The sequence below is a fragment of the Protopterus annectens genome, chromosome 3.part1, assembly GCF_019279795.1.
Source record: "Protopterus annectens isolate FY-2018-M chromosome 3.part1, PAN1.0, whole genome shotgun sequence".
Taxonomy (NCBI): Eukaryota; Metazoa; Chordata; order Ceratodontiformes; family Protopteridae; genus Protopterus; species Protopterus annectens.
In genome coordinates this window covers 118,519,412-118,544,109 of record NC_056732.1, presented here as the reverse complement: position 1 = coordinate 118,544,109, position 24,698 = coordinate 118,519,412, and the positions used below count along the sequence as shown (strand labels likewise).

The window sequence follows — 24,698 nt, the reverse complement described above, 5'->3', positions numbered from 1 at the left end:
AGTACTTGTCATGGAAAACAGCCTTTCTTCTGGCTATCACCTCAGCACGCAGGGTTTCAGAGCTACAGGCCCTCATGGCTGTACAACCATTCATCATTTTCCATCAGGACAGAGTTTCCTTACGAACCAACCCTACCTTTATGCCAAAGGTAGTATCCAGTGTAGCTTTGAATCAGACTATCCACTTACCTACCTTTTATCCTAATCCACAAAACAAAGGGGAAAGACTACTACATTCCTTGGACATTCACAGACAACTTTGTTACTATTTGGACAGAACAAAGCCATTCAGGAAATCTGAGCAACTCTTTGTGTCCTATGCTGTAGGTGCTCAAGGAAAGGCTATTTCCAAACAGACAATTTCAAAATGGATAGCCCACTGCATACGCTTTTGTTACTCATTTCATGGAAAAACTGTGCCTGCATGCATCAGATCCCACTCCACCAGAGCCACAGCTACCTCTGCAGCCTTCCTCAGGGGGGTCCCTACCAAGGACATTTTGGAAGCAGCCACCTGGAGTTCAGTGCACACTTTCTCCAAGCACTATCACCTCCCACTATACTCAAAATCTAGAGCGGGCTTTGCCACAGCAGTCCTGCAGGGCATCCTAGCTCCTCCTAGTTCCACTTAGTGCCTACCACCCTTACTTAGCTTTGGGATTCTACCCATCTGTTATGACTGCAGCTGTATGCACGATGAACATAGTACAGTTTTGTACCTACCATAAATGTAGATGTTCGAGTGCTCATACAGCTGCAGTCCAGGTTTCCCTCCCTCCATCCCCTCTTAGGACAGGCCTTATGACAAACACTTCTCATATAACCTTTTTGGGGTATTCTTTTATGGTGTATTTGCTTGCAATTACTGTTTTTGATTTATCAACATTGCATCTTTACATAACATTATGTTTGCCTACCTTCTGGGGGCACCTGACATCTGGGGCAAGAAAAACTGAAGAATATGGCGTCGGCTGCCTCTTTTATACCCCTGCCGCACTGACGTCAGGGAAGAAGCGACGACAACCGACGCCGGACATAAACTTTGGAATTCAGCCGACCGAGGACCCTCCTGATGGCAGGATAACCCGTCTGTTATGACTGCAGCTGTATGAGCACTCGAACATCTACATTTATGGTAGGTATAAAACTGTACTTTCCACTATCTTCCCTTCTGTCTCTGTTCTCAGTTTCTTCTGATTTCCCCAGTTTGCTGCCATTACTACTATCTTATCTGTGCTTAGTGTCATCCCATGTGCCTTCAGTTTTGCATTCCATTTTTCTCCTATCCTTTGCTGAAGTTCTAGCTTAGAGTCTGCCTGTAATGCCATATCATCTGCATACAGCAACTTTGTTGATCTGTCCCCTCCAACCTGTTTGCTAATGTAGACCATCACCAGTATGAACAGCAGTGGGCTCAGAGCTGAACCCTGGTGTACACCCACTTCCACTGGGAACCCCTCTGTGAGGCCGAAAACTGTTCGTACTTGAGTCATTGGGTCCTTGTACATAGCCTGCACTAATTCTACCAATGTTTCTGGAACTTCAAACCACCACAGTACTGCCCAAATCAGCTTTCTTGTCAAATGCTTTCTCCAAGTCTAGGAATGCCCAATTGAACTCTGTCCTCATCTTTAGCTTCTTCTGAAGTATCTGTCTCACTGCAAACATCAGGTCAATTGTGCTGCATCCTTATCTAAATCCAAACTGCTCACCTCCCATCTTACTTTCTACTATTCTGCATATCCATTTATCACTCACACTTTCCAGAACTTTCATGCAATGTGACAGGAGTTTGATGCCTCTGTACTGCCCACAGTTGTGGATGTCCCCTTTGTTCTTGTACACTGGCATGAGTATGCTTAATTCACCAGTCATCTGAGATATACCTTTCTCTCCACACTGCTGTTAGTACCCTCAGGAGCCATTTCTCCCCTATCTCACCCAGCATCTTTATCACATCTGCAGTTCATCTGAACCTGCTGCTTTCCCTGACTTCATCTTCCTTAGTGCTGTTCTTACTTCTTCTAAGGTGGGCTCCTCTTCTTCTCTCATCATAAGCTGTTTCTGGGGAAGTACAGCTTCTGTGGAGTTTTCTTCATTCAGAAGCTGCTGAAAATACTCCTTCCATCTGCCTTTGATGTCCTGTGGACTGGTGAGCAGGTTGTTTCTGGCATCTCTTAAGAAGGGTGTCTGACTATCTTCTTTATCTTTCTGTCTTTGCCTTGCAACCTGATGTAGTTTCTTTGTGCCACTTAGAGTCACTTTCCAGAATTTGGTAGAGTGCCTTCAATGCCCTATTCTTTGCTATTGCAACTGCTTTCTTGGCTAATCAGTAGTCCTTCCTAGCCTGGTCAGCCTTTTCTATCTCCCATTTCTTCCTGCACTACTCCTTTACTTCTGCAGTCTACCACCAGCTTTTCCTGTATACCTTATTTCCATACCTGGCTTGGCCACATATCTTTTATGTAGTCCTAACACATGCTGCTTTTAGGCGCTGCCATTCTTGTTCAACTCCACCTAGTTCCTCCTCTTCTTGGGGTGCTAGAGCACTGAGTAATTCCATGAACTGTTGTACTTTCTCTCCAGTCAACTTTCAGGTCTTCAGCCTGGTCTCTGTTGACCTTAGAGCCTTCTCTGACCACTGCTTGCAGCTGATTGTGGCAACTAGTGGTTTATTCTGTGGGCTGACTGTTTCACTGGGAATGACTGCAATCATAGATTCTACTTCAGTGCCTTTTCCTTACTAGGAGAAAGTCTGCTGAGTTGCATGTTGGCTATTCTTGTATGTGATCTTGTGACTGTGTGTCTTTCTGAACCATGTGTTGGCTACTATGAAGCCATTTGCCAGACAGAAGTCTAGAATGGCTTCTCCTTCTTTATTCCTTTGCCTCACCCATGTGGACCAGGCAGTCCTCATATCCTGTTCTTTCTGATCCGATATGTGCATTCAAGTCACTCATTGTCAACACCATTTCATGTTGTCCTGCTTTATCTAGTAGGTCTTGCAGCTGCTATCTGAATGCACTCTTTTCCTCACTATCACAACCCTGCTATGGGGCATAGGCTGAGATTATGAATACTGCCCCATCATTACACTGGAGTCTGATTGCCATGAGTCTGTCATTAATTCTTATTATTTCCTGATGATAATTCTGATAATATCCCTCACTGCCTTCTGAAGCCTCTCTCTCTCACCATAATTCCTACACCATTGCTAGCCTGTCCCCCTCCTGAGTAGTAGAGTCTGGATCCCAAGCCAAGTGGCTTTGCTGCACTGCCCTTCCATCTCATCTTTTGGATACATAGGATATCCAGCCTCCTCCGTGTCATCATGTTGTCCACTTCCAAGCTGTGTCCTTTCAGTGAACTTACATTAAGAGTAGCAATTCTCAGTCCATGTTTGGCAGGTTGATTGGTTTGATGTCCAGCTATCATTCAACAGAGCTATCCCAGGTAACCCAGACTGGGCAACTAGACACCTTAAAGCACAAAAAATACACCAAGGCCAGGAAGCGTATCCTTAACAATTTATTGTAAGTGCTTTCTTCTTGACCAATGTCAAGACTTCATCAGACAAAGCACAAACATAACTGAATGCATTTTAAAAAAAACAGAAGGTCTGACATCATCAATTCAATTAATGTTTAAAAAGATATCAGCCTTCGACTCTACAAATTTAAAATGAAACATATATTGTGAAATGTGATTCAGAATATAAAATCTATAGATACATATATCACAGTCCACCGATCATTACCTATTCAGGCCTTTTAGTTTTAAAATACAACCAATAGAGGCAAGATCATTTAGTCCTGACAACCCAACTGCTTTCATCCGGAGAATCCAATATAATTCCTTTCTCTCCACCATAGTTGCCATGGACCTCCCCTACTACTTGGCTTTATTTAGTCTGCTTGCCAGTAGCTTATTGACCCAGGGCTGCTGGGCTTTATGGCGGGCACACACTGACCAATAGGGGCACATACACTCCTCCCACCATTAGCAAGGGTCCCTGGTGTAGGTCAGAGTAGGTTGGGTCCTCAACCCACTTATCACTGGTAACTACCCATGCCCATTTTGATGACATTAGTCAACATGACTGAACCACCCAGAGCCATATTTTTACACCATCAAGTGGCTAGCCTTGCCAAGGCACATAGTCTGTAGTCTGTGTTCTCCTGTCTTGAGGACACTGCGCAGTACAGTAGATGCCCAAAGCGGTTGGTCTGTACAACTCTTCCCCTAAAGACTCTAATAGATCTTAATTGCAAACGTTGTGTGTTAAATAGGGCTTCTGATAATTTGTGAAAGTTTTTGAGAATGGTGTACATAATTAATCTTTATTAGTCTGGTTCTGAGATACTTCCTAATCTTTTTTTTCATCTTTTGTTTTGGTAGTGTGAGTTGAGATATACGTGTGTGTGTGTGTGTGTGTGTGTGTGTGTGTGTGTGTGTGTGTGTGTGTGTGTGTGTGTGTGTGTGTGTGTTTTAGCAGTGAACTGAGGATTATTCTGTAATTTTATACTTTAGTTATGTTTTTTTTTTGTTTTAGTTTGTTATGACAGAATCAGAGCCACTTTACCGATAATGCCATTTCCTGTTTGGCTAGTTGTCAATTTTTTTAATTTTAATTTTTGTTCAAAATGTTAGCATTCTTAACATTCATTTCTGAAGGTCTGGTTTAGATGAGCAATGCTGTTTCTTGTGGGAAACTATGTACATCTATTTTGTGTGTGCAGTACATGAAAGTACATTATATTGAAGTGAATAGGAGATGCTGTCAGTCTTCTACTATTTTCTTAAGTTTTCATTAAAGGTAAGTGTAGTTTTGTCTGATAGTTTGTTTTTAGTAAACAAGTTAGTTTGGGTTGTATGTACCCCTGTACACAGTGTGCAGTAAACGAACTTTGGTTTTCAGCAAGTGGCATAAAGGTGACAGGTTTATGGTGATTATTTAAGGTGTCAATGATGCATCAGGGGTGTAGATGCATATTTAATGGTGAGCCAAGGAATTAAATTGACAAACGTATACCGACAGTGCACCAGATGCATCTTTTTCCATTTTTTTATACTCTTTGCATCTATTGCTAGGAAAAATGTATGTTAATATGTTATGCAGAAACTTGTGAATCTCAGCTAGCTGCACGGTTTAAAAACAGAGCTAATCAGATACTGCAAAAAAGGCAAGAATTCCAATGATCACTCAGAAAAACTATTGTTCAGCCTCATATATTTTTTTAGGAAAGTACATTGTTTACATTGGGTTAATAGCACCTTGCCTTAGAGATACAGAAGCATAGCACTGTACATAAGGTATTTATGAATATGTGGATAAATGTCATTAGAAAGATGTACCCGTACCTCTCAAGTGTACCTCATTACGAGGAACGTACCTCATTTGGGGTCTTAAAAAGTTTATGTTCCTCGAAGTTCCTTAAAGCTCCACATTAAAAGAATCTGTCACACATTCAGTGTTAGGAATTTTTTTAAGTGAAATCCATGGTAAATAGAAATTAATCATATTAATTAATTGAAGGATCTTCTTTATAAGTAAAACCAGCATATTTTAACCATCCTATGACCTTCATGGTTGAAGTTGTTAATAATCCGTTAGTATGTGTTCCACATGTTGCCCATTTGTTCCACATTATGAAGGCGAGTGTTCCTCATTTTGGCGATGGAAGGTTGAGTGCTATGGATGTACCTTGTATTAAGTTAGTAGGGCATCACTCATCTGTATTTAACACTGTGTTATATTGGCATAATGCTGTCAGTGTTTTCACATCTGAATGTTTCAGACACATTTTGAACGTGTGTTATGAAAACAGCATCTGCTGAATTGGGTTGGCGTTCACATAAGACTTGAACTTACACAAGGGCGTTCTGCCCTTGTAGCTGGAGTATGACCTCCCGATCTGTTGCCTTAGCCACATTCTATGATGAGTGCATTCCATGTACTACATAACAGAATACAATTATTTTTGTTTCACTTTGACTCCCCATTGTTCCTAGAACCTACTTCTTCCTTTGTATCCTCCTAATCACACATTAACATCGGGATTTCTATCTAGTTTTGCCTTATAGGCTGCCTTCTGTGTCTGTACTTTGAACTAATTGTTCTTGTTTTATCTGTCAACACTGCATTGGTCATTCTCTTCGGTAAGTGGTGAAGGGTGGCAGGGGGATTTTCTGTTCTTGGTCCTTCTCTTAGCATGCACTTCAGGGCCACATGTGGCCTTTTCACTTTCCTGGGATCTTCTGACACTGATACTTCCTTATCCATTTTTGTCTTTTTAAATATATATTCCCATTGACTTGTGCAGGTTTGGAATTCTGCCAGGTATGTGAGATATCAGTTATGTATCCATGGAACCTTATTCATATACATAGTTTGATTTTAACTGTAAAATCTCAGTCTTTGTTTCACTGTATGATGTACTTGTAATTGTCTTTCATTTTGCTTTACTGCAGTGTCTAAAAAGTTGGTGAGGATTGACTGATTTACCCATTTAACAAGTGATTGTGATAAATAAAAAGAAATATGGAGTCTTGGGTTTGAGTCTGTCAGTCTCTGCCTATGTACTGTTTAATTTTAATGAAGTCACTTAACTAGACAATGCTAAGGATGTGATCATGTGTAAAGGGATTTGTGAATATTGGGCTTAGCTCATTATCAATAAAATGTTAAAAAAAAAACTTTTTATGCAAGCAGTAAAAGTATTCTTTCACATTGAATAATGGAAATATGTAACCATTTTACAGTGTACTATGCAAAGGTAGCTTACAATAACTACATGTGGACACTTAATTGTTGCAACTTGAAGAGTGTTAAACACCATTTTCATGTGCCTTAAAATAAATGTGTTAACAGTTTGTATAGTTTGTGTCCCTCCACAAGAAACAAAGTGCAAAGTTGAATTGCTGAAGCATATTGTAGAAGTGAGGTGTTAGTAGATATAGGAAAAATACCTGTATCTGGTTTTTGGTAATAGTAACTTGGGTCTTTCTTGGTTGTGCCCTTTGTTTAGGGTCTTTGTTTTAATGGGAGTGCAACACTATTGTATCTCGTGGCTGCCATTGTAGATGCTGCTTCTGTCTCTCATGGGAAGGACCATCACAATTACAACAGCTGGGCTGCATCTGCTGTAAGTACTGCAACGCATATCCATTTTAAAGATCTGTTTAATGTTTAATGGTACTAACAGTAAGCACCAGCAAAGTTTACAGTTTATATAGCTATAAAGTAAGTCTGTGCACATACCTTAACTGTGAAGTTTCTATCCTGCAGTCATCCATTAATGCATATGAGATATTGAGTGGGGAGGGTTTGTGGCTGGATAAGCAGGGCCATTTAGCCAACGCTATGACACGTCTGAGGTGGTGTGGATACAGTCTGAGGGTCAGAACCAAGATAAGAGGGCAGCAGTAGGGGAAGACACTTAAGGTCAGAAAAAGGAAAAAACTCTTGACATATAACATAGAGAAGACAAATAAAAGGGGAAAAAGTTATTTTACTTTATACATGCAAGAGCCTAACGCCTTAATATATTCTTCACAGAGTCTTGCATTTTCACAGAAGAGAAAGGTAGATAGACTAGTGAACACAGATATCAGTGTAAATCATCTGTGAGGTTATAAGGTGCAAAAGGCAGGCCTGTACTCTCTGGAACTCTGATATAGCCTGCCATCATTGCCGGCCTTAAGCATAGGCCAACTCCATGGCCACCTAGGGCACTGCTCTAGTAGAGGTGCTTTTCCAGTATTTATTTGGTGTAGGTAGACCACACCAGGTGGTGTGGTGGGGGGCACCATGGAGCTTTTTTGCTCTTGCCTGCCGTTGTAATTTTTTGTGCAGTACCCTTGGCAACGAATGAGGATGACACTTGGAATTAGTAGGGCTCAAGTAAGTTATGATAACAGATGCTTTCCCTGTTTCTGTGTCCAGCCCAGGCGCAATAAAGTCAAACTCACCCATTTGAGGATGATTAAAGTAATTTCAACTCTCACCAATGGCTGGGTTTCTGACCCTGTAATTGATAAGATATCTACAGTTTATTGTGACTAAAAAATGTCTGAACTGTTTTTTTTTTATTTTTTTGTATGGGGGCATGGTGGATATCCTGTCATATATGAAAAATTAATTGCAGCTGAGAAGTAAGAAACAAACAAAAAAATTCATAGAAAACAAACAAACAAAACATACATTGTGAATCATTACTATTCATTGGGTTACAAACTGTCAAACCCCAAACAACTAAAATTAGACTGCTGTGTACTGCTTACTTAGTCAGTGGCCATTATTTTATAAAATATGGTTAAATTACAGGCAACAGAAGTTATTTGTTGGGGTCCATGCTCTCTTCACCCTAGATATGGGGCTTTCCTGCACACCAGTATACAGACTCTAAGGTCACATCATCCTGGAGTAAAGGAAGAAACTGATTTTCCTTTTATTGAAAAAGGTGACAAGCTTGGAGTGACTGCATTTATAGGTCAGTGTGCAGAGATGCCACACCATGGGGAGTGAAGGGGACACAACCCATCCTGCAGAAAGTTAATTAGTTACGAAGTGCATCTGTAGATATCATGAAACTCATCAAAATGGTACATAATTATTAGATTCCTTCACATTTTCTCCTGTTCCTCATCAATGACACTTACTGGAGGGGAAAGAGTCTACCAATGTTAATTTTTGCATTATTGGACATTGCTGTATGTCCACTGATGCCAGTTTATGAAATAAAGAAAATAATTTGTATTTATTTACTCTATAATGCCATTCTCAGAAATTTAGAAAAGCATCAGTTATTATCCCCCATTTAGTTACATGATGAGGTGAAAAAAATAACGAAACTGACAAAGTCATAATCCTAGGTTAGTCTTGCAATGTCAATTGTTTTTTGACCCCAACCTTGTTATTCATTCGTGGCGTCACATGTGAATGTGATAATTGTCTTGTTTGAGAGTCAGACAAAAGTGCATGAGTACAGTCATCTTCTGTCTCAGTGGTGAATATTAATGAAGCGGATTCTTAAATGTAGTCCTTTAGTGTTTTGGGGAATAATTATTGCAGATCACCAAAGTATAATCCAGCATTTACTGCAGCACACCCAGTCTGGTAACTTTTGAAGTTGTCAGTATTTCCTTCTATACGTTGTGTTACAGTCAATACTTTGGAGTACACCATGGCAGGGGCAGCTGACTTTTTTAAATTCATACAGGATTTTCATACTTCAGAAAAGCATTCTGCACTTCTTTTGTAAAATCGTCTGCTACTCTGGATATGAATGTTTGCATAGTTTTGCAGCTGTACAGGAACAACGCATTTGTGCTTCTTGCATTCGAGGACTGGGTAGCTACCTGGTGCCAAATTATTAGCTTATCTAGGGTGGGGAAAGGTATGTTGTAATGAATAGGTCACATTTCCTGTTGCGGTGTGCAGGTCAGCATCCTGCCATGTATGCCTGCTATTTAGCAGAGATTAGGAGTGTGGCATTAACACTAGTCAGTCAGCATGTGCAGACAGTAGCTGTAGAACACACATACATGAAAACCTGCATGTTCCCTTATCCCCTATTGTTATCACTTTTTGTGCCTATGTCTTATTCATTCTTACTTTCCCTGGGTAAAACATTAACACAGATTGGATGAGCCCTAAGTATGATGGACTTTTCCTCTGCACATCTTCTGACTTTTGCCCATGCAGAAGTGAGTGTTCGGTCAAATATACCCTATAGCATCAGTATTGTAAGGTATGTTTCAGTGTTCCTGCCCATATCTTACAATACAGACATTTTCTAATGCTACTTTTATTTGTTAGATATTTTTGTACTTCCTCAAAAGAATATTTTACAGTGGTAAATCACCGAGGATTAAAGCTAGTCAGTAATGCCAGATGTTTAAGATGCATATACTTATTATTCAGAAAATGTATGATGATGCCAAACCTCTTGCCGTATTAAATTTTTAAGTGAATTAACATAATATTTAAAAATTATCCCTGATTTTGGCCATTTGTGTCCCCTTGTTTTTGGCTTTGTGCAGAATTCCTGAGCAAAGAAGTTGAGAGGTACGCAGCCAATCAATTGGCCAAGGTTTGCAATACAACCATTTATTTCCTCAACACACGTCATCAAAGTTATAGTGCTTTTTTTTTACAGCTGTTGAAAAGTACATTTATCCACACACCAAAAGTAGGGTTTACATTTGTTGCAAAACTTCAGTGTCACAAAAGGCTATATTTATGGCTTTTTCAGGACTTTTGGTCAGAGCAAGATCCTGCGGAACATTTGTGTCAGCAGCATTAAAGTCTGTCAGTGGTGAATAGTCACACATTTGCAAATGCAGCCTACTGGAGACCATTTTAAGAATGTAATTCATGGATGATGAAAGCATTCTTTCACATATTCTCAGTAATGTACCAGGTTTAACTCCAGAGGCAGCTGTTTTTGTCAGTACGCCTCAATCTCCATTCACAAGCTCCAAGTGCTGTCTAACATGTGCAGGCGGTTTTTCGTTCTTGCTAGTTTCGAAAGTTTCGAAATGCCAAATGGTCATTCTTCTGAAATTGCAATCTTTTCGTCTCAGTAATTTAAATTTCGGTTTTATGTCAATTTGATCTATTGAAGTAGTTCCATATGTGTGTGTATATATATACATATATATATATATATATATATATATATATCTATATATATATATATATATATATATATGTCAACATATATATATATATATATATATATATATATATATATATATATATATATGTGTGTGTGTTTTATATGTAGACATATGTATGTATATATATATATATATATATATATATATATATGTATATATATATATATATATATATATATATATAAATGTATATAAATGTATGTGTGTGTGTGTGTGTGTATATATATATATATATATATATATATATATATATATATATATATATATATAAATATGGTGTGTGTGTGTACTTAGAGAGAGAGATATGTTAAGCTGATACCCAAGAATGTAGTCCCATATATGGAAATGTGAGGTATGTCCTCTGTCAAAAATAGTACCTGCTATGCCTGCCAGCACCAAGTTCCCCACAGAATATCCAACTTCAGTATGTATTTTGTCTTAAGAGCAAGATGTGTTTAAGTACACTGTTTGCCAGAGGTTTTACCCCAAAGCTGTTGAGAGAAGTCAAAAAACCCTCTTGGTGTACCAGACAAATAATAGACTCACTGATGTTTTCTGTCATTACTGCAGACTTACAGCAGTGGGGTGGTGTGAGTATCCAACCAAAAAAGAAGGAGTGTACCAACAGGAGAAGGAAATGGTCACCTGGATCTCTCAAGTTCAGTTCATGGCCTCAAGTCCAAGGGCACCAGTTCCATGGAAGTACTTAATCAGCCACAGATCTTGATGCCTGCTGTGCCTGAGGCCTCTGATGTCCCTCAGAAAGCCATCATGCCTGCAGCCCTTAGCAAGATCCACTGGACTGAAGACCAGACCTTGCACTCCTCCATGGATGCTGGCTCCCTGATATCCTCCTTCTGACACCTTCTGATTATCAAACAAGAGGAGCACAGTATCCCCACAGTTATAGTTAAGGAAGGGGTCTGTGTTTTAAAGTTGGAACCCAGGGACATTCCCCAGGATTCCACCTCTAAGACCCTGGTGTCTATTCCAAAGATGCCCCTTTTACCCAGACTGACTGAAGCTGTTGAGAACAGAAACAAGGAGTCAGCAAACTCCCTGTTAGGGATAGGCTAAGCTGGCACAGGGTTTCCTTCAATTTCTCTGTACTCTGCAGCCTGACTGAGAGCAGACATATGTGTCAGTAGCCCCACTTCCTATGAGGAAGAGGGGTGTCTCCACAGTGCAATACTCAAGATTCCTTCTATTTGTAATGCAGAACTGTACCATGGGTTCAAGGTTTCCTCTCTCATGGAGTTTAATACAGATAATGAAAAATATACTGTAGACTCTGACTCTCCACTAGAGGATATCCTTTGGAGATGCGCTTTAAGTTATGAAGAAGTACTTCAAATTGCAATCTCAGGAGGTCTGAGACTCCCAGAAGAGATACTGAGACCTTCTGAGTCTAGGACTCCCAAAGCCAATGATTGTGCCTCTAATTCATGAAGCCGTTGTAGATGTTTTCCAAACAGTATCCATGGAGCTGGACTTTCAGGCTTCTGCTTGCAAGAGGTCTGCTAGACTTTCTAGTATCCAGGAGCTCCTCAAATGTTTGTATAAGAACCTTACCAAAGATGCAGACAACTCCCCTTGGATGTTTCCAGGGGCACTGACTAGCTCCAGGCCAGAATACCCTTTCCAGTGACAGAGAAAGCAGATTGCTAGACTTGATTTGGGGAAAAAAGTGCATACCTCAGTGACCTTGGCCTTCAGGGCCCTGAATGGTCAGGCTCACATTTTAATTTGGGAAAAAGGTGCATACCTCAGTGACCTTGTCCTTCAGGGCCCTGAATGGTCAGGCTCACCTTTTGAAATCTAAGTATATTATCAGTCAGCTCCAGGATGGTTGTGGTAAAGTGCAGGATGAGACATTAAAGACAAATATGCTTGATCAAGCCCAGGTTTTTTGTAGCTGGGGAAACATGCAACAAAATGAGGTATGATGCTGGAGACAGACTGCAATTACCATACACTGGACTAGTAATCAAGGATCCTCAATCACCACTGGCAACAGTGGGGGGATGTTCACTGAGATGATAACAGGTATACACAGAGGATTTCCAGATACAGCTCTCTGCATCAGGTGCAATTTCCCTTAAGAGCACACAGAGACCAGAGTCAGTCCGGGTCTGGTTTCTCCCTCTTCCTTAAGATCCCCAGTAAGACTCCCCACTGGCACAGCTGTAGAGTTGAGATCTCAGCTGAGTGACCAAGCCTAGACCTCCAGCACCCTCTCTGTTCAACCAATGATTCGTGTCCCTGCCCAGGTAGCTGATACACACACTCTTTGAGGTTTGATTTACACACACACACACATGGGAGAGGCAGGCACAGGTTTACTAGCTATGCCACCTTCTGCCAAGACTATGATGTAGTTACCACTACCACCAGTCACTCATCAACAGCTACTTTAAGGCCCTTAACAAAGTGTTACCAATCTTACTGTGTAATATTAATATTAATACAAATGGTATTTTGACCAAGAGGAAGGCTATTAGGATTGGCTCACTCAAAACTTAAATATCACTACACAGATCAGCCACAAAGAAATGTTTAGCTAAATTTAATAATAAATAATAAAAGAACAAGACAGTACTAAATATACATTCACAGTGACATGTTGTTTGTTCTTCTTTCGGCTTTTCCCGGTTAGGGGTTGCCACAGTGGAACTCTGGTCTGCTAATGATTGGCAGTAGATTTTTACGGTGCTGGGGTGCCAGTTCAACGCCCAACTTTCAACTAAGGCACGCCCATTCACGCATGTCTTCCGAACGCCACTTGACTGTGGGGAGGACATGCAGACTCCACACAGAAGGCGCTCCAGCCAAGAATCAAATGGGAGAACCTCTTGCTGTGAGGCGACAACGCTACCGCTGCACCACCATGGCTATATCAAAACCACAGGAACTGTTTAAAATATCACTACAGTACAGGCTCACACAAGTAAAAAAAAAAAAATCTAAACTAAGCCTCAATATATTCCTGACTGTATCTAAGAGAGTTATACTGTTCCTTAGAAACTTACTTCATTAGAGAAAGGCAAATGAAGTGGTGGATGGTTCTTCTTGTTGTCAGGTCCAAGACAGAATACAGAATGCTCTGTCTCACTAAGAGACTTCTCAAAATAATTATCTAAAATGTTACTGCTGGGATAGCTTGTAGAATGACATCATTTCTGGTTGTCTGACTTATAGTTCCCAGGTAAAACCCCCATTGCTGAAGCTGTCAGTATTTAGCATCTACCTGTAAAAGTGCACATACAAGGGCTTTTCCTCAGATCTTTGGCAGGTGCTGGAAGTTGTAAAACAATTGCATTTCTTCATGCTTCCAAAGTAGCAATTAGTTCACCCTAAAGATAATAGAGAAAGCATCCTAGTACAGACTTTGTGTCTCTAGCTACAGTGAAGCATCTTTATGGCCTAGCCTATAAAGTAATTTAATTTCAAATATTTTTCTAAAGTTTGCTGGACTGAGGTTAACCCTCCAGTTTCCTTTGTTAACAAATACATTTAAACAGTTACAATAGTGTGTGTACATTTCTGTTCTCTTCACTAGGGCACACTGTGGATACATTTTAAGCACAAACACTTTGCTTTGTACAAATGTTTGTGTTAAAAATGTATTTGTAGTTTGATATACACATGACATACATTTCTAATACATTTGTAACACCAGCATCTTGTATAAATTAGTTTGATATTCACAAATGACATATTAGTTATTTACAAAATTCCAGCTAGCTGTACTGACAGTACCTCCTTTTGTCACACTTCTTCCCCCCTTTGAAGACTCCAGCTAGTTTTTCAAGTGACCCTTAAGAAACATTGATTGAGAGGGATGAGCCTATCTGGGAATAAATTACCCCATACTCTCTCTTGAGATCGCATTTGCCTTTGCATTGCTGACTTCATTACAGTGTTATATCATATGCCTGCAAACTTAGGCTCCACAATAGTAACTTGGGATTTTGCTGGCTGGCTCCCTGTAGCCATAGATCCCTCTCAAACTCCCCCTGCCTCCTACTGCAAATACTTAGCACAAGGGCCTATCTATCATGGTAAGGTTTCATCATGTTAACATGGTACAGTTTGTGCCCCTGCTTCCAGCCTAGCACATGTTCTTCATGTGTCACTGTTGCAGTCATTACATTTGGGTTATCCTGCTGACAGGTTGCACTCAGTCAGCCTGAATTCCAAAGTCTTGGGTCCTGCGTCGGTTGCTGTCGCCTCTTCCCTGACATTTGGTCGTCAGGGGTATAAAAGATGCAGCCGACACCATTTTATTCAGTCTTTCTTGCCGCATGGTGCCCGAAGCAGAAGCAGTCCGCAAGTGCCAGTCGGCCGACTCCTGAGATTTTCGTGTTCGAATTTCAGATATGAAGTCTTCATTAAAAGCTAAGTACCCCGTTGGGGAAACTTTTTTCTTGCTCCAGACCAATGTCAGAAAAAGTTAATAATTGTATTTCTTGTGGGAAGCAAATACCTCATAAGGACTTTCATTCTTACAGTATTCCTTGCCTAGGCCCTGACCACGACGTTGCTAGTTGTCGGTTTTGTGCTAGAGTTAACCAACGCACTATTAAGCGTTGGTACGATTTTGCATTAAGCTATTTTGGGCGAAGATTTAATTATACAATGTCATCGGATAGCCATCCAACTACTGGAGTTCACAAAAAATGCAAAGAAAAAAAAGACAGGCAACCGAGGTCCAAAACCGACGACGAAGCTTCTCCTAAGCAAGTTGCCGGTTCTCAGTGAGGCGCTTTCGCAGCCCCTGACACCCGCTGCTTTAGAGTCGCAGGCCACTACCGACTCCCACGTGGAGTTGGCCAGGCCACTGGAGACTCAAGGTATTGGAGCCTCGGAAATTATTCCTTCAGATGGGTCCGGAGCCGCTGAGCAGGCATCAGCTTCTGAGGGTGTATTCAGACCTAAACAATTATATATCAAACCGACTTCAAAGACAAGGACTAAAACACCTTTAAAGGCAAAGAAACAAGTTCTCCAGCCACAAGGACAGGCCTCCATGCCCAAAAAACAGATGCTCAAAATGGCCGAAGACTTAATTACCTTGATCAGGGGTTCCCATCCCCCTCCTGATAAGAGGCCTAGGCAAGAGACAGACTATGAATCTTCAGATCAGGTTTCCATTTCTTCTGATTCCTCTTCTGATCAGGGATATTCTCTTCCTCCCTATGAGGATTCTGATGCTGAAGAATCAATTCCTTCAGCTTCTCCTCCTGAGGACTATTCTTTTGGGAAACCTTGCATACCATGAGGGAGCACTTCCACTGGGAGAGCCAAGACTTTTCAGAATCTAAAAAAGGCTCAGAGACTTCTTTTTACTACCTCAACACAGGCCTCTAGCTATTCCACCTGTGTTGGACATTGTTGATGATGTGTTCTCGCAATCTAGTCTGACCCCTGACTCTTTACCTCCAGCTCCTGTTAAGCCGGACAGATACTACAGGGTCCCTGACTCTCATAAATTCCTTTTCAAAAACCCTACTGCAAACCCAGAAACTATTTCTCAGGGTCCAAAAGGAGTCAAGGCTTCCACTGCAAAAAACACTACCCCCTCTGACAGGGATTCCAGGGCGCTGGATAGATGGGGAAAAAAGATTTATACATCTGCTACTTTGGCTATTAGGGCCTTAAATTGCCTGTTTCATATGCTCAAATATCAGCAATATATCATGACACTGCTTAAACAGAAAATGATGGCAAATTCTGAATGTGCAGAAAACAAAGAAATGCAGGATTTATTGCATGCAGCTGAACAAGTTGGAAAGCATACTTTGCAATGTGGGTTTGATTTTCTGGAGGCCTCCTGCAGGGCCGCTGTTACGGGTTCTGTCATTAGGAGGCATGCTTGGTTAAAGGAACAAAATCTGCCTGACCATGTTAAAGCAAAATTATTAGATGCTCCTTTACAACATAATAACTTGTTTGGTGTTAAGGCAGAAGAGGTGTTAAAGAAAATGGAGGACAAAGCTAAATCTATGCAAACGGTCAAGGATTTCTTACAGGTACAGACATCTAGATTTAGCAGACACTGGCCTACAAAGAATTGGTCCTTTCCAGTCTCAGACAGACCTCAAAGGGGCAGATCCAGACATCCTAGAGGCAGATCACAGCCTCAAGGATCCTACAGGCCTAAGCAGTGGAGTGCTTCTGCCTCCAAAGGTGGAGAAGACAAAGCACAATCATATAGAAAACAGTCCCAATGACTTCCCCCTGCCTGCACCAAGCACTTATCTTATGGCAGCACCCTTAGGGGGAAAACTAGCACTTTTTTCTCAAAGTTGGCACATCATAACCCAGGACAAATGGGTTCTAGACAGTGTCACAAGGCTACAGGTTTCATTTCCATACCCTGCCAAGGGGAAACGGTTGGCCAGACCTGCCAAAAATTCAATGGGCAGAGGCTCAAAAACAAGTCGTGGCTCTCATGGACATGAGGGCTATTCAACAAGTGCCACAGCAAGAGCAGGGGCAAGGATTTTACTCAAGACTGTTCTTGGTACCCAGAAAGGACAAAGCATGGAGACCAATACTGGACCTATCTATTCTAAACACTTTCCTGGACATACCAAAATTCAAGATGTTGACCTTGCAGCAGCTTCTGCCCATGCTGGGCAGCAAGGCTTGGCTCGTGACTTTAGACTTGAGGCATACCTGCATGTCCCAATCAGACAGTCATGCAGAAGATACCTCAGATTCAAGGCTGGCTCAAAGCATTACCAATTCTCTGCACTGCCCTTTGGCTTATCTACTGCGCCCAGGGTCTTCACAAAGTGCCTGACACCAGTAACTGCTTACTGCAGACAAAGAGGAATATAAATATATCCTTACTTGGACGACTGCCTCATACAAGCAGAGAACAAGGACATTCTACTACAGCATCTGACATTTGTGATAAGACTTTTAACATGCCTAGGGTACACAGTCAACAAAAAGAAATCAAAACTAGTACCCTCTCAAGAGATAATATTCCTGGGTGCAAGCTTAAATACAACTGCCCAGATGGCTTATCTCACTCCAGACAAACAAAGGCAACTGACTACCTATTTCAAAGAAATGGCAACGAAGGCCCTGTTATCTGCAAGAAAAATTTCGCAGGCTTTGGACTTCATGGCATCCTGCATCTTACTAATTCCATATGCAAGACTGCATTTGAGGAAAATTCAATGGTACCTAAAAAGTGTCTGGACACAACATTGCCACAGTCTGGAAACAATGATTACTCTAATCCCCTGCCTGCAACAGGAGTTTTGATGGTGGACAAAGGCTTGTCACCAAAACAAGGGACAGCCATTCTCAATACCCCCAGCCAGGCAGAGCCTAATGACGGATGCTTCAGATTATGCCTGGGGGGCACACATGGCAGGAAGAGGCATTCAGGGCACCTGGTCCACAAACCAAAAGCATCTACATATCAATCAAAAAGAGATGCCAACTGTTCAAAATGCCCTGACAGCCTTCAATGACCTACTTCATCCGGGACAACTACTGATAAAAACAGACAACACCACGGTCATGTGGTACATAAACAAGCAGGGGGGCACTCATTCTTATCCCCTGTGCAGACAAGCCATGGCTTTATGGGACACAGCATTGACTTACCAAGTTCATCTGCAGGCACAATTCCTGCCAGGAAAGGAAAATACTCTGGCAGACGAACTAAGCAGAAACCTCATGGATCCCCACGAGTGGCACCTGGATCCACAAGTCTTCAGCATGATAACAAAGAAATGGGGACGCCCGGACATAGATCTGTTTGCCTCTCCTCAAAACAATCAACTAAAAAGATTCTTTACAAGGACTTACACAGACAAACTTGGAAAGTGGACGCCTTATCTTTCAACTGGACAAACCTATCAGTATATGCCTTTCCTCCACTGCCTCTCCTCCCCATGATACTCCTAAATGTCAGGCAGTAGAAAACAAAAATGATTCTGATAGCCCCAGATTGGCCACGCCAGCACTGGTACCCGATCTTAAGAAACTTGTCCCAATGCCCAGCCTGGACCTTACATCAAATACCTCATCTACTGTCCCAGCAAAACAATCAGATTCTGCACAGCCAACTCAGGACCCTAAACCTGGCAGCATGGCGGATAATGTAGCCATACAAACCACTCCTCTCAGTAAAGCTGTGATGGATGTCATTTTAGAAGGCAGAAGGCCTAGTACTAGAAAATCCTATGCTGGGAAATGGAAGAGATTTTGTGCTTGGAACCAAGCTCAAAGAACTGATACAGCTGTCCCAAATATTCTTCAGATTTTGCAATACTTAACTGAGATGCTGGACAAAGGCCTTTCTTTTTCATCAATTAAAATCCATGCCTCTGCCATTTCGTCTCATTACAATACAGAGCCACCACTCTTTTCTCATCCTTTATTAAGGCAGTACCTCAGAGGAGCCAAAAACTTAAGGCCTCCAAGAAGAACGCCAATACCTGAATGGGACCTCAATTATGTCTTGGAAAAACTCACCTTACCTCCTTCTGAGCCAGCTGCTACTGCGGATATAAAGTTCTTATCTTGGAAAACAGCTCTTCTTCTAACAATAATGTCTGCAAGATGAGTTGCAGAGCTACAGGCTCTCATGGTTGTGGAACCCTATATCATTTTTTATCCAGACAGAGTCTCTCTGAGAACTATTATGCCTAAGGTGGTATCCAGTGTAGCCCTTAACCAAACTATTAATTTGCCAACTTATTATCCAAATCCACAGAACAAGGGGGAGAGAATTCTGCATTATTTGGATGTACACAGATAACTTAGATTCCACCTGGACAAAACTAAAGATGTTCTTCGTCTCACATTGCTGCAGTCATAACCTGTGGGTAGTCCGCTGTCCTTGGTCGGCCCGAATACCAAAGAGTTAGGCTGGCGTCAGTCATGGTCGCCCGGAGCTGACGTCAGTACGTAGTAGTACTTAAGCGCATGACCGACGCCATATCCCCAGTCTTTCTTGCCGCGTGGTCCGAAGCAGAAGCAGCGTTTGCAAGTGCCGTTCGGCGTTCTGAAATTTTCAATTATCGAGTTTCAGACCGAAGACCAAGTTGGGCTAAGTACCCCATTGGGGAAAATTTTTGTCTTTTCTTGCCTCAGTTAATCCGGATGTCAGAAAAAGTTAATAATTGTATTTCTTGTGGGAAACAGATACCTCATAGGGACTATCATTCTCTCTGTATTCCTTGCTTGGGGCCTGAACACGACATAGTCGGGTGTCGCTTTTGCGCTAGATTTAATAAGCGCACCATTAAACGAAGATTAGACTGTGCCAGGCTTGTTTTCGGTAAGCGGTGTAACTACAACATGCCGTCGGATCCTCCGACGCCCGCTACCGCTAAAAAACGTAAAGATCAATCTTTAAGGTCTAAACCGGATGAGTCGTCCGTTGCGGACGCCGGTTCTATGGAACCCCCGGTTGAGTCTGTGGATCCGGCCGAGGTCTCGGCTGAATCCCAGGGGGAACCTTTACTTTTGCAGGAGTTGGCCTCTCAGGAGTTAGGCCAGGCCGAGGGTGCTTCTCAGGTATCTGTAGTTCCATCCTTACAAAAGGTTATTAGGCCTTCTACCTCAGTGGCTAAAGGCCATGCTAAAGCTAAACCTGGTCTTACTGGTACTGGCCATAGCCCTAGTTCTTCAGCTTCTGTTCCTAAAAAACATATGTTGAAAATGGCAGAGGATTTGATTACTTTGATCAGGGGATCTATGCCCCCCCCAGAGAAGAGGCCTAGGGTGGAGACAGATTTAGAGGGAATGGAGCATTCTTAAGACTACTCTGAGTCCTCAGCTGAGGATATTCAGGATTACCCTCCTTATTCAGATTCGGATGCAGAGGATTCCTGTCCTTCTGCTTCTCCTCCAGAGGATTTTTCCTTTTCTGAAACTTTACATTCCATGAGGGAACATTTCAAGTGGGAAGGTCAGGATTTTTCAGATTCTCGAAAAAGGCTTAGGGAATTTTTGTTTTTACCACAACATAGGCCTTTGGCTATTCCCCCTGTCTTAGATGTTGTTCAGGATGTTTTTTCTGAAGCTTCCCTTAATCCTGATTCTTTACCCCCTGCCCCTGTCAAGCCAGACAGATATTACAGAGTTCCAGAAGCACATAAATATTTGTATAAGAGTCCTAGAGCTGACCCGGAAACTATTATTCAAGGGCAGAAGGGTGTCAGGGCTTCTGTGGTTAAGAATCCAGTTCCTTTGGATAAAGATTCTAGAGCGTTGGATAGTTGGTGTGAAAACGTGTATACCTCTTCTACGTAAGCTATGAGGGCTTTAAATTGCCAGTTTCATATGCTGAAGTATCAGAACTTTTTGTTAGGCCAATTGAAATCTAAGGTGGATGCTTTATCTGAGGGTATAGAGTGTAAGGAATTCCAGGAGTTGGTTCATGCTTCAGATCAAGTTGGAAAACATTCTTTGCAGTGTGGTTTCGATGCTCTTCAGGCTTCATCCAGGGTGGCTGCTACTGGTTCAGTTATTCGTAGACATGCCTGGCTTAAGGATCAAAATTTGTCAGAGCATGTTAAAGCTCGGATTTTGGATGCTCCTCTTCAATCTGAAGTTCTTTTTGGTTCTCCTGTGGAGTCAGTTTTGAAAAAGATGGAAGATAAAGCTAAGTCTATGCAGACGGTCAAGGATTTTTTGCAGGTGCAGCCTTCTAAGTTTAGCAGGAATTGGCCTGCTAGAGGATGGTCCTACCCTTCTTCGGACTTTCAGTCTAAGGGCAGGTCTAGACGTGGTAGAGGCAGGGCTCACACTCAGGGTTCTTTCAGGCCTAGGACTTGGAGTTCTCCTGCACAGTCTTCTGGTGAGGGCAGGGGTCAGCCTTTTCGTAAACAGACCCAATGACCTGTATCTTCAGCTGCCAGACCCTTCTTTTCTGGCAGCTCCTCTAGGAGGAATGTTGGCACTTTTCAAACAAAACTGGCATTTGGTCACCCAGGACAAATGGGTGTTGGAAATAATAAATCAAGGTTACAAGTTTTACTTTCACACTTTTCCTCCTTTCAAAGGCATGCCGGATGTGCCTCCTCAGCAAAGGCTGGAGGTTCAGGAGCAAATGTCTTTGCTTTTACAGATGGGAGCTATCCAGGTGGTACCTCCGTCAGAAGTAGGCCTAGGGTTTTATTCCCGTCTATTCCTAGTGCCAAAGAAAGGAAACACTTGGAGGCCAATTCTGGATTTGTCCATTCTCAATACCTACCTAGACATTCCAAAGTTCAAGATGTTAACATTACAACAACTTCTGCCTATGCTAGGCAAAGATCATTGGATGGTAACCCTGGATCTCAAAGAGGCCTGTCTTCACATTCCTATCAGGCCCAGCTGCAGGAGATTCCTGCGATTTCGGGCTGGTACTTCTCATTATCAGTTCTCTGCATTGCCCTTTGGTTTATCTACTGCGCCCAGGGTGTTCACAAAAGTTCTGGCTCCTGTAATAGCTTTCTTCAGACAGAGGGGAATACAAATTTATCCTTATCTAGACGATTGCCTGATTCTTGCTCAAGACAAAGACAAGTTACTTCAACATCTGCAGTATGTGATGGCAGTTTTAAGGTGCCTAGGGTATTCTGTGAACGAAATAAAGTCCAGTCTAGTACCCTCTCAGGACATGTGCTTTCTGGGTGTGAGACTGAATACAGCTTCTCAGATGGCTTTTCTGACCCCGGACAAACAAAGAACTCTTCACCTATATTTCCAGCAGTTATCAGTACTGTCCAGGCTGACTGCAAGGACAGTCCTTCAAGCCTTGGGGTTCATGGCATCTTGCATTCTAGTACTTCCCAATGCCAAACTGCATATGAGGAAGCTACAATGGTATCTCAAAACTGTATGGACTCAACACTGCCACGATTTGGACACTGTCATTCGGATAATACCTTGCATCCAGAAGGAATTCTTGTGGTGGGCGCAGGAATGTCACCTAAACAAGGGACTCTCTGTGACCCGACCAGAGGCGAGTCCGATCATAACGACGGATGCCTCTGACTTGGCTTTGGGAAATGGATTCAAGACATGTGGCCTCCCAGACTACAACATTTGCATATCAACATGAAGGAGATGTTAGCAGTTCAATTTGCCCTGATGGCCTTCAAGGACCTACTTCAACCAGGACAGGTGTTGATTCGAACAGACAACAACAGTCATGTGGTACATAAACAAGCAGGGGGGAACCCATTCTTACCCTGTTTGCAGACTAGCAATGATATTGTGGGAGACTGCTCTGAGTTTGCACATCACTCTTCAAGCACGGTTTCTGCCAGGAGCACAGAACTCCCTAGCAGATGTATTGAGCAGACAAATTGTGGATCCCCACGAGTGGAAATTGGATCCTCAGGTATTCCAACAGTTGACAGTGGCTTGGGGAACTCCAGACATAGATCTGTTCGCTTCTCCACTAAATTTCCAACTACCAAAATTTTGCACAAAGATGTTTCACCCAAAAGCTTGGAAAGTGGATGCTCTATCTTTCAGTTGGAACAACCTTCACGTCTATGCTTTCCCTCCGTTGCCTCTCCTTCCCAAGGTACTCTTGAAAGTCAGGCGGGACAAGCCTTGTATGATTCTAATAGCACCAGATTGGCCACGTCAGCACTGGTATCCTCTGCTGAGGAGTTTAATTCAGGAGCCTCCTTGGCCTTTGCCACAGATTCCTCACTTGTTGTCCCAGTCAAGCAATCATTTGCTCAATGTCAGAGTGCAGTCCCTGCATCTAACAGCCTGGCGTATTCTGTTTTAGAGCCTGTGGGGTCTCAGCTTCCTCAACAGGTTTTAGATGTCATTTTGGAAGCCAGGCGGCCCAGTAAAAGAAAAGTTTATGGTGATAAATGGAGGAGATTTTTTCTTTGGAGCACAGCAAAGGGCTTTGATGTCTCAGTACCTAATTTGAGTTTTACGCTACAGTACCTTACTGAATTACTAGACAAGGGTTTGTCATTTTCTTCTGTGAAGGTTCATGCTGCAGCCATTTCTGCTCACTATGATTGTGACCCTCCTTTATTTTCTCACCCTTTGTTTAAGCAATTTCTTAGAGGGGCAAAAAATATAAGACCACCACGTAGAGCTCCTACTCCTTCCTGGGATCTCAACTTTGTGTTGGAGAAGCTTACTTTACCTCCTTTCGAACCTGCAGCTACGTCTGAGCTGAAGTTTTTGTCTTGGAAAACTGCTTTTTTGTTGACCATTACCTCTGCTAGGAGGGTCTCTGAATTGCAGGCACTCATGGCAGTTGAACCTTTTCTGGTATTCCATAAGGATAGGGTGTCTTTGCGTACTAACCCTACTTTTATGCCTAAAGTGATTTCTAATGTGGCCTTGAACCAGTCTATTCATTTGCCTACTTTTTATGCTGATCCCCAAAATAAGGGGGAAAAAGTCTTGCATTCTTTGGACATTCACAGGCAGCTACGTTATTATTTAAGCAGAACTAAAGAGTTCAGGCAGACTCAACAGTTATTTATTTCTTTTGCTTTGGGTTCTCAAGGGAAAGCTGTTTCAAAGCAGACTATTTCTAAGTGGATTGGTCAATGTATTGCTTTTTGTTATTCTCATCATGGGAAGACTGTCCCTGCCGGGATCAGACCTCATTCCACTAGGGCTACTGCCACGTCTACTGCCTTTTTGAGGGGGGTAGCTACTAAGGATATTTTGGAGGCAGCTACTTGGAGTTCAGTACACAGTTTTACTAAGCATTACCATCTCCCTCTTTATTCCAAGTCTAGGGCTGGGTTTGCCACTGCAGTTTTACAGGGCATGTTAGCAGTTCCTAATGCTTTTTAGTTTACCAGCCTCCCTTTTCCTTTGCTTTGGGATTCTACCCACAGGTTATGACTGCAGCAATGTGAGACGAAGAACATAGTACAGTTTTGTACCTACCATAAATGTAGATGTTCGAGGATCCACATTGCTGCAGTCCTATTTTCCCTCCCTCCTTCCCCTCTATAGTTTGGGGTTGCTGTTTTTTCCCTTTGGGATAATTGCTATTTTCC

At 42.1% G+C, this 24,698-nt stretch overlaps 1 protein-coding gene across 1 annotated transcript in view; it reads left to right on the top strand.

Moving 5' to 3' along the window:
• The window catches only part of CMTM8 (CKLF like MARVEL transmembrane domain containing 8), a 321,880-nt gene that overhangs the window by 187,892 nt on the left and 109,290 nt on the right, over nucleotides 1-24,698 (top strand). Inside the window, exon 3 of the mRNA XM_044066641.1 lies at nucleotides 7,029-7,145. Within this exon, the coding sequence (XP_043922576.1) occupies nucleotides 7,029-7,145 (117 nt within the window). The remainder of the gene's footprint in view (nucleotides 1-7,028; nucleotides 7,146-24,698) is intronic.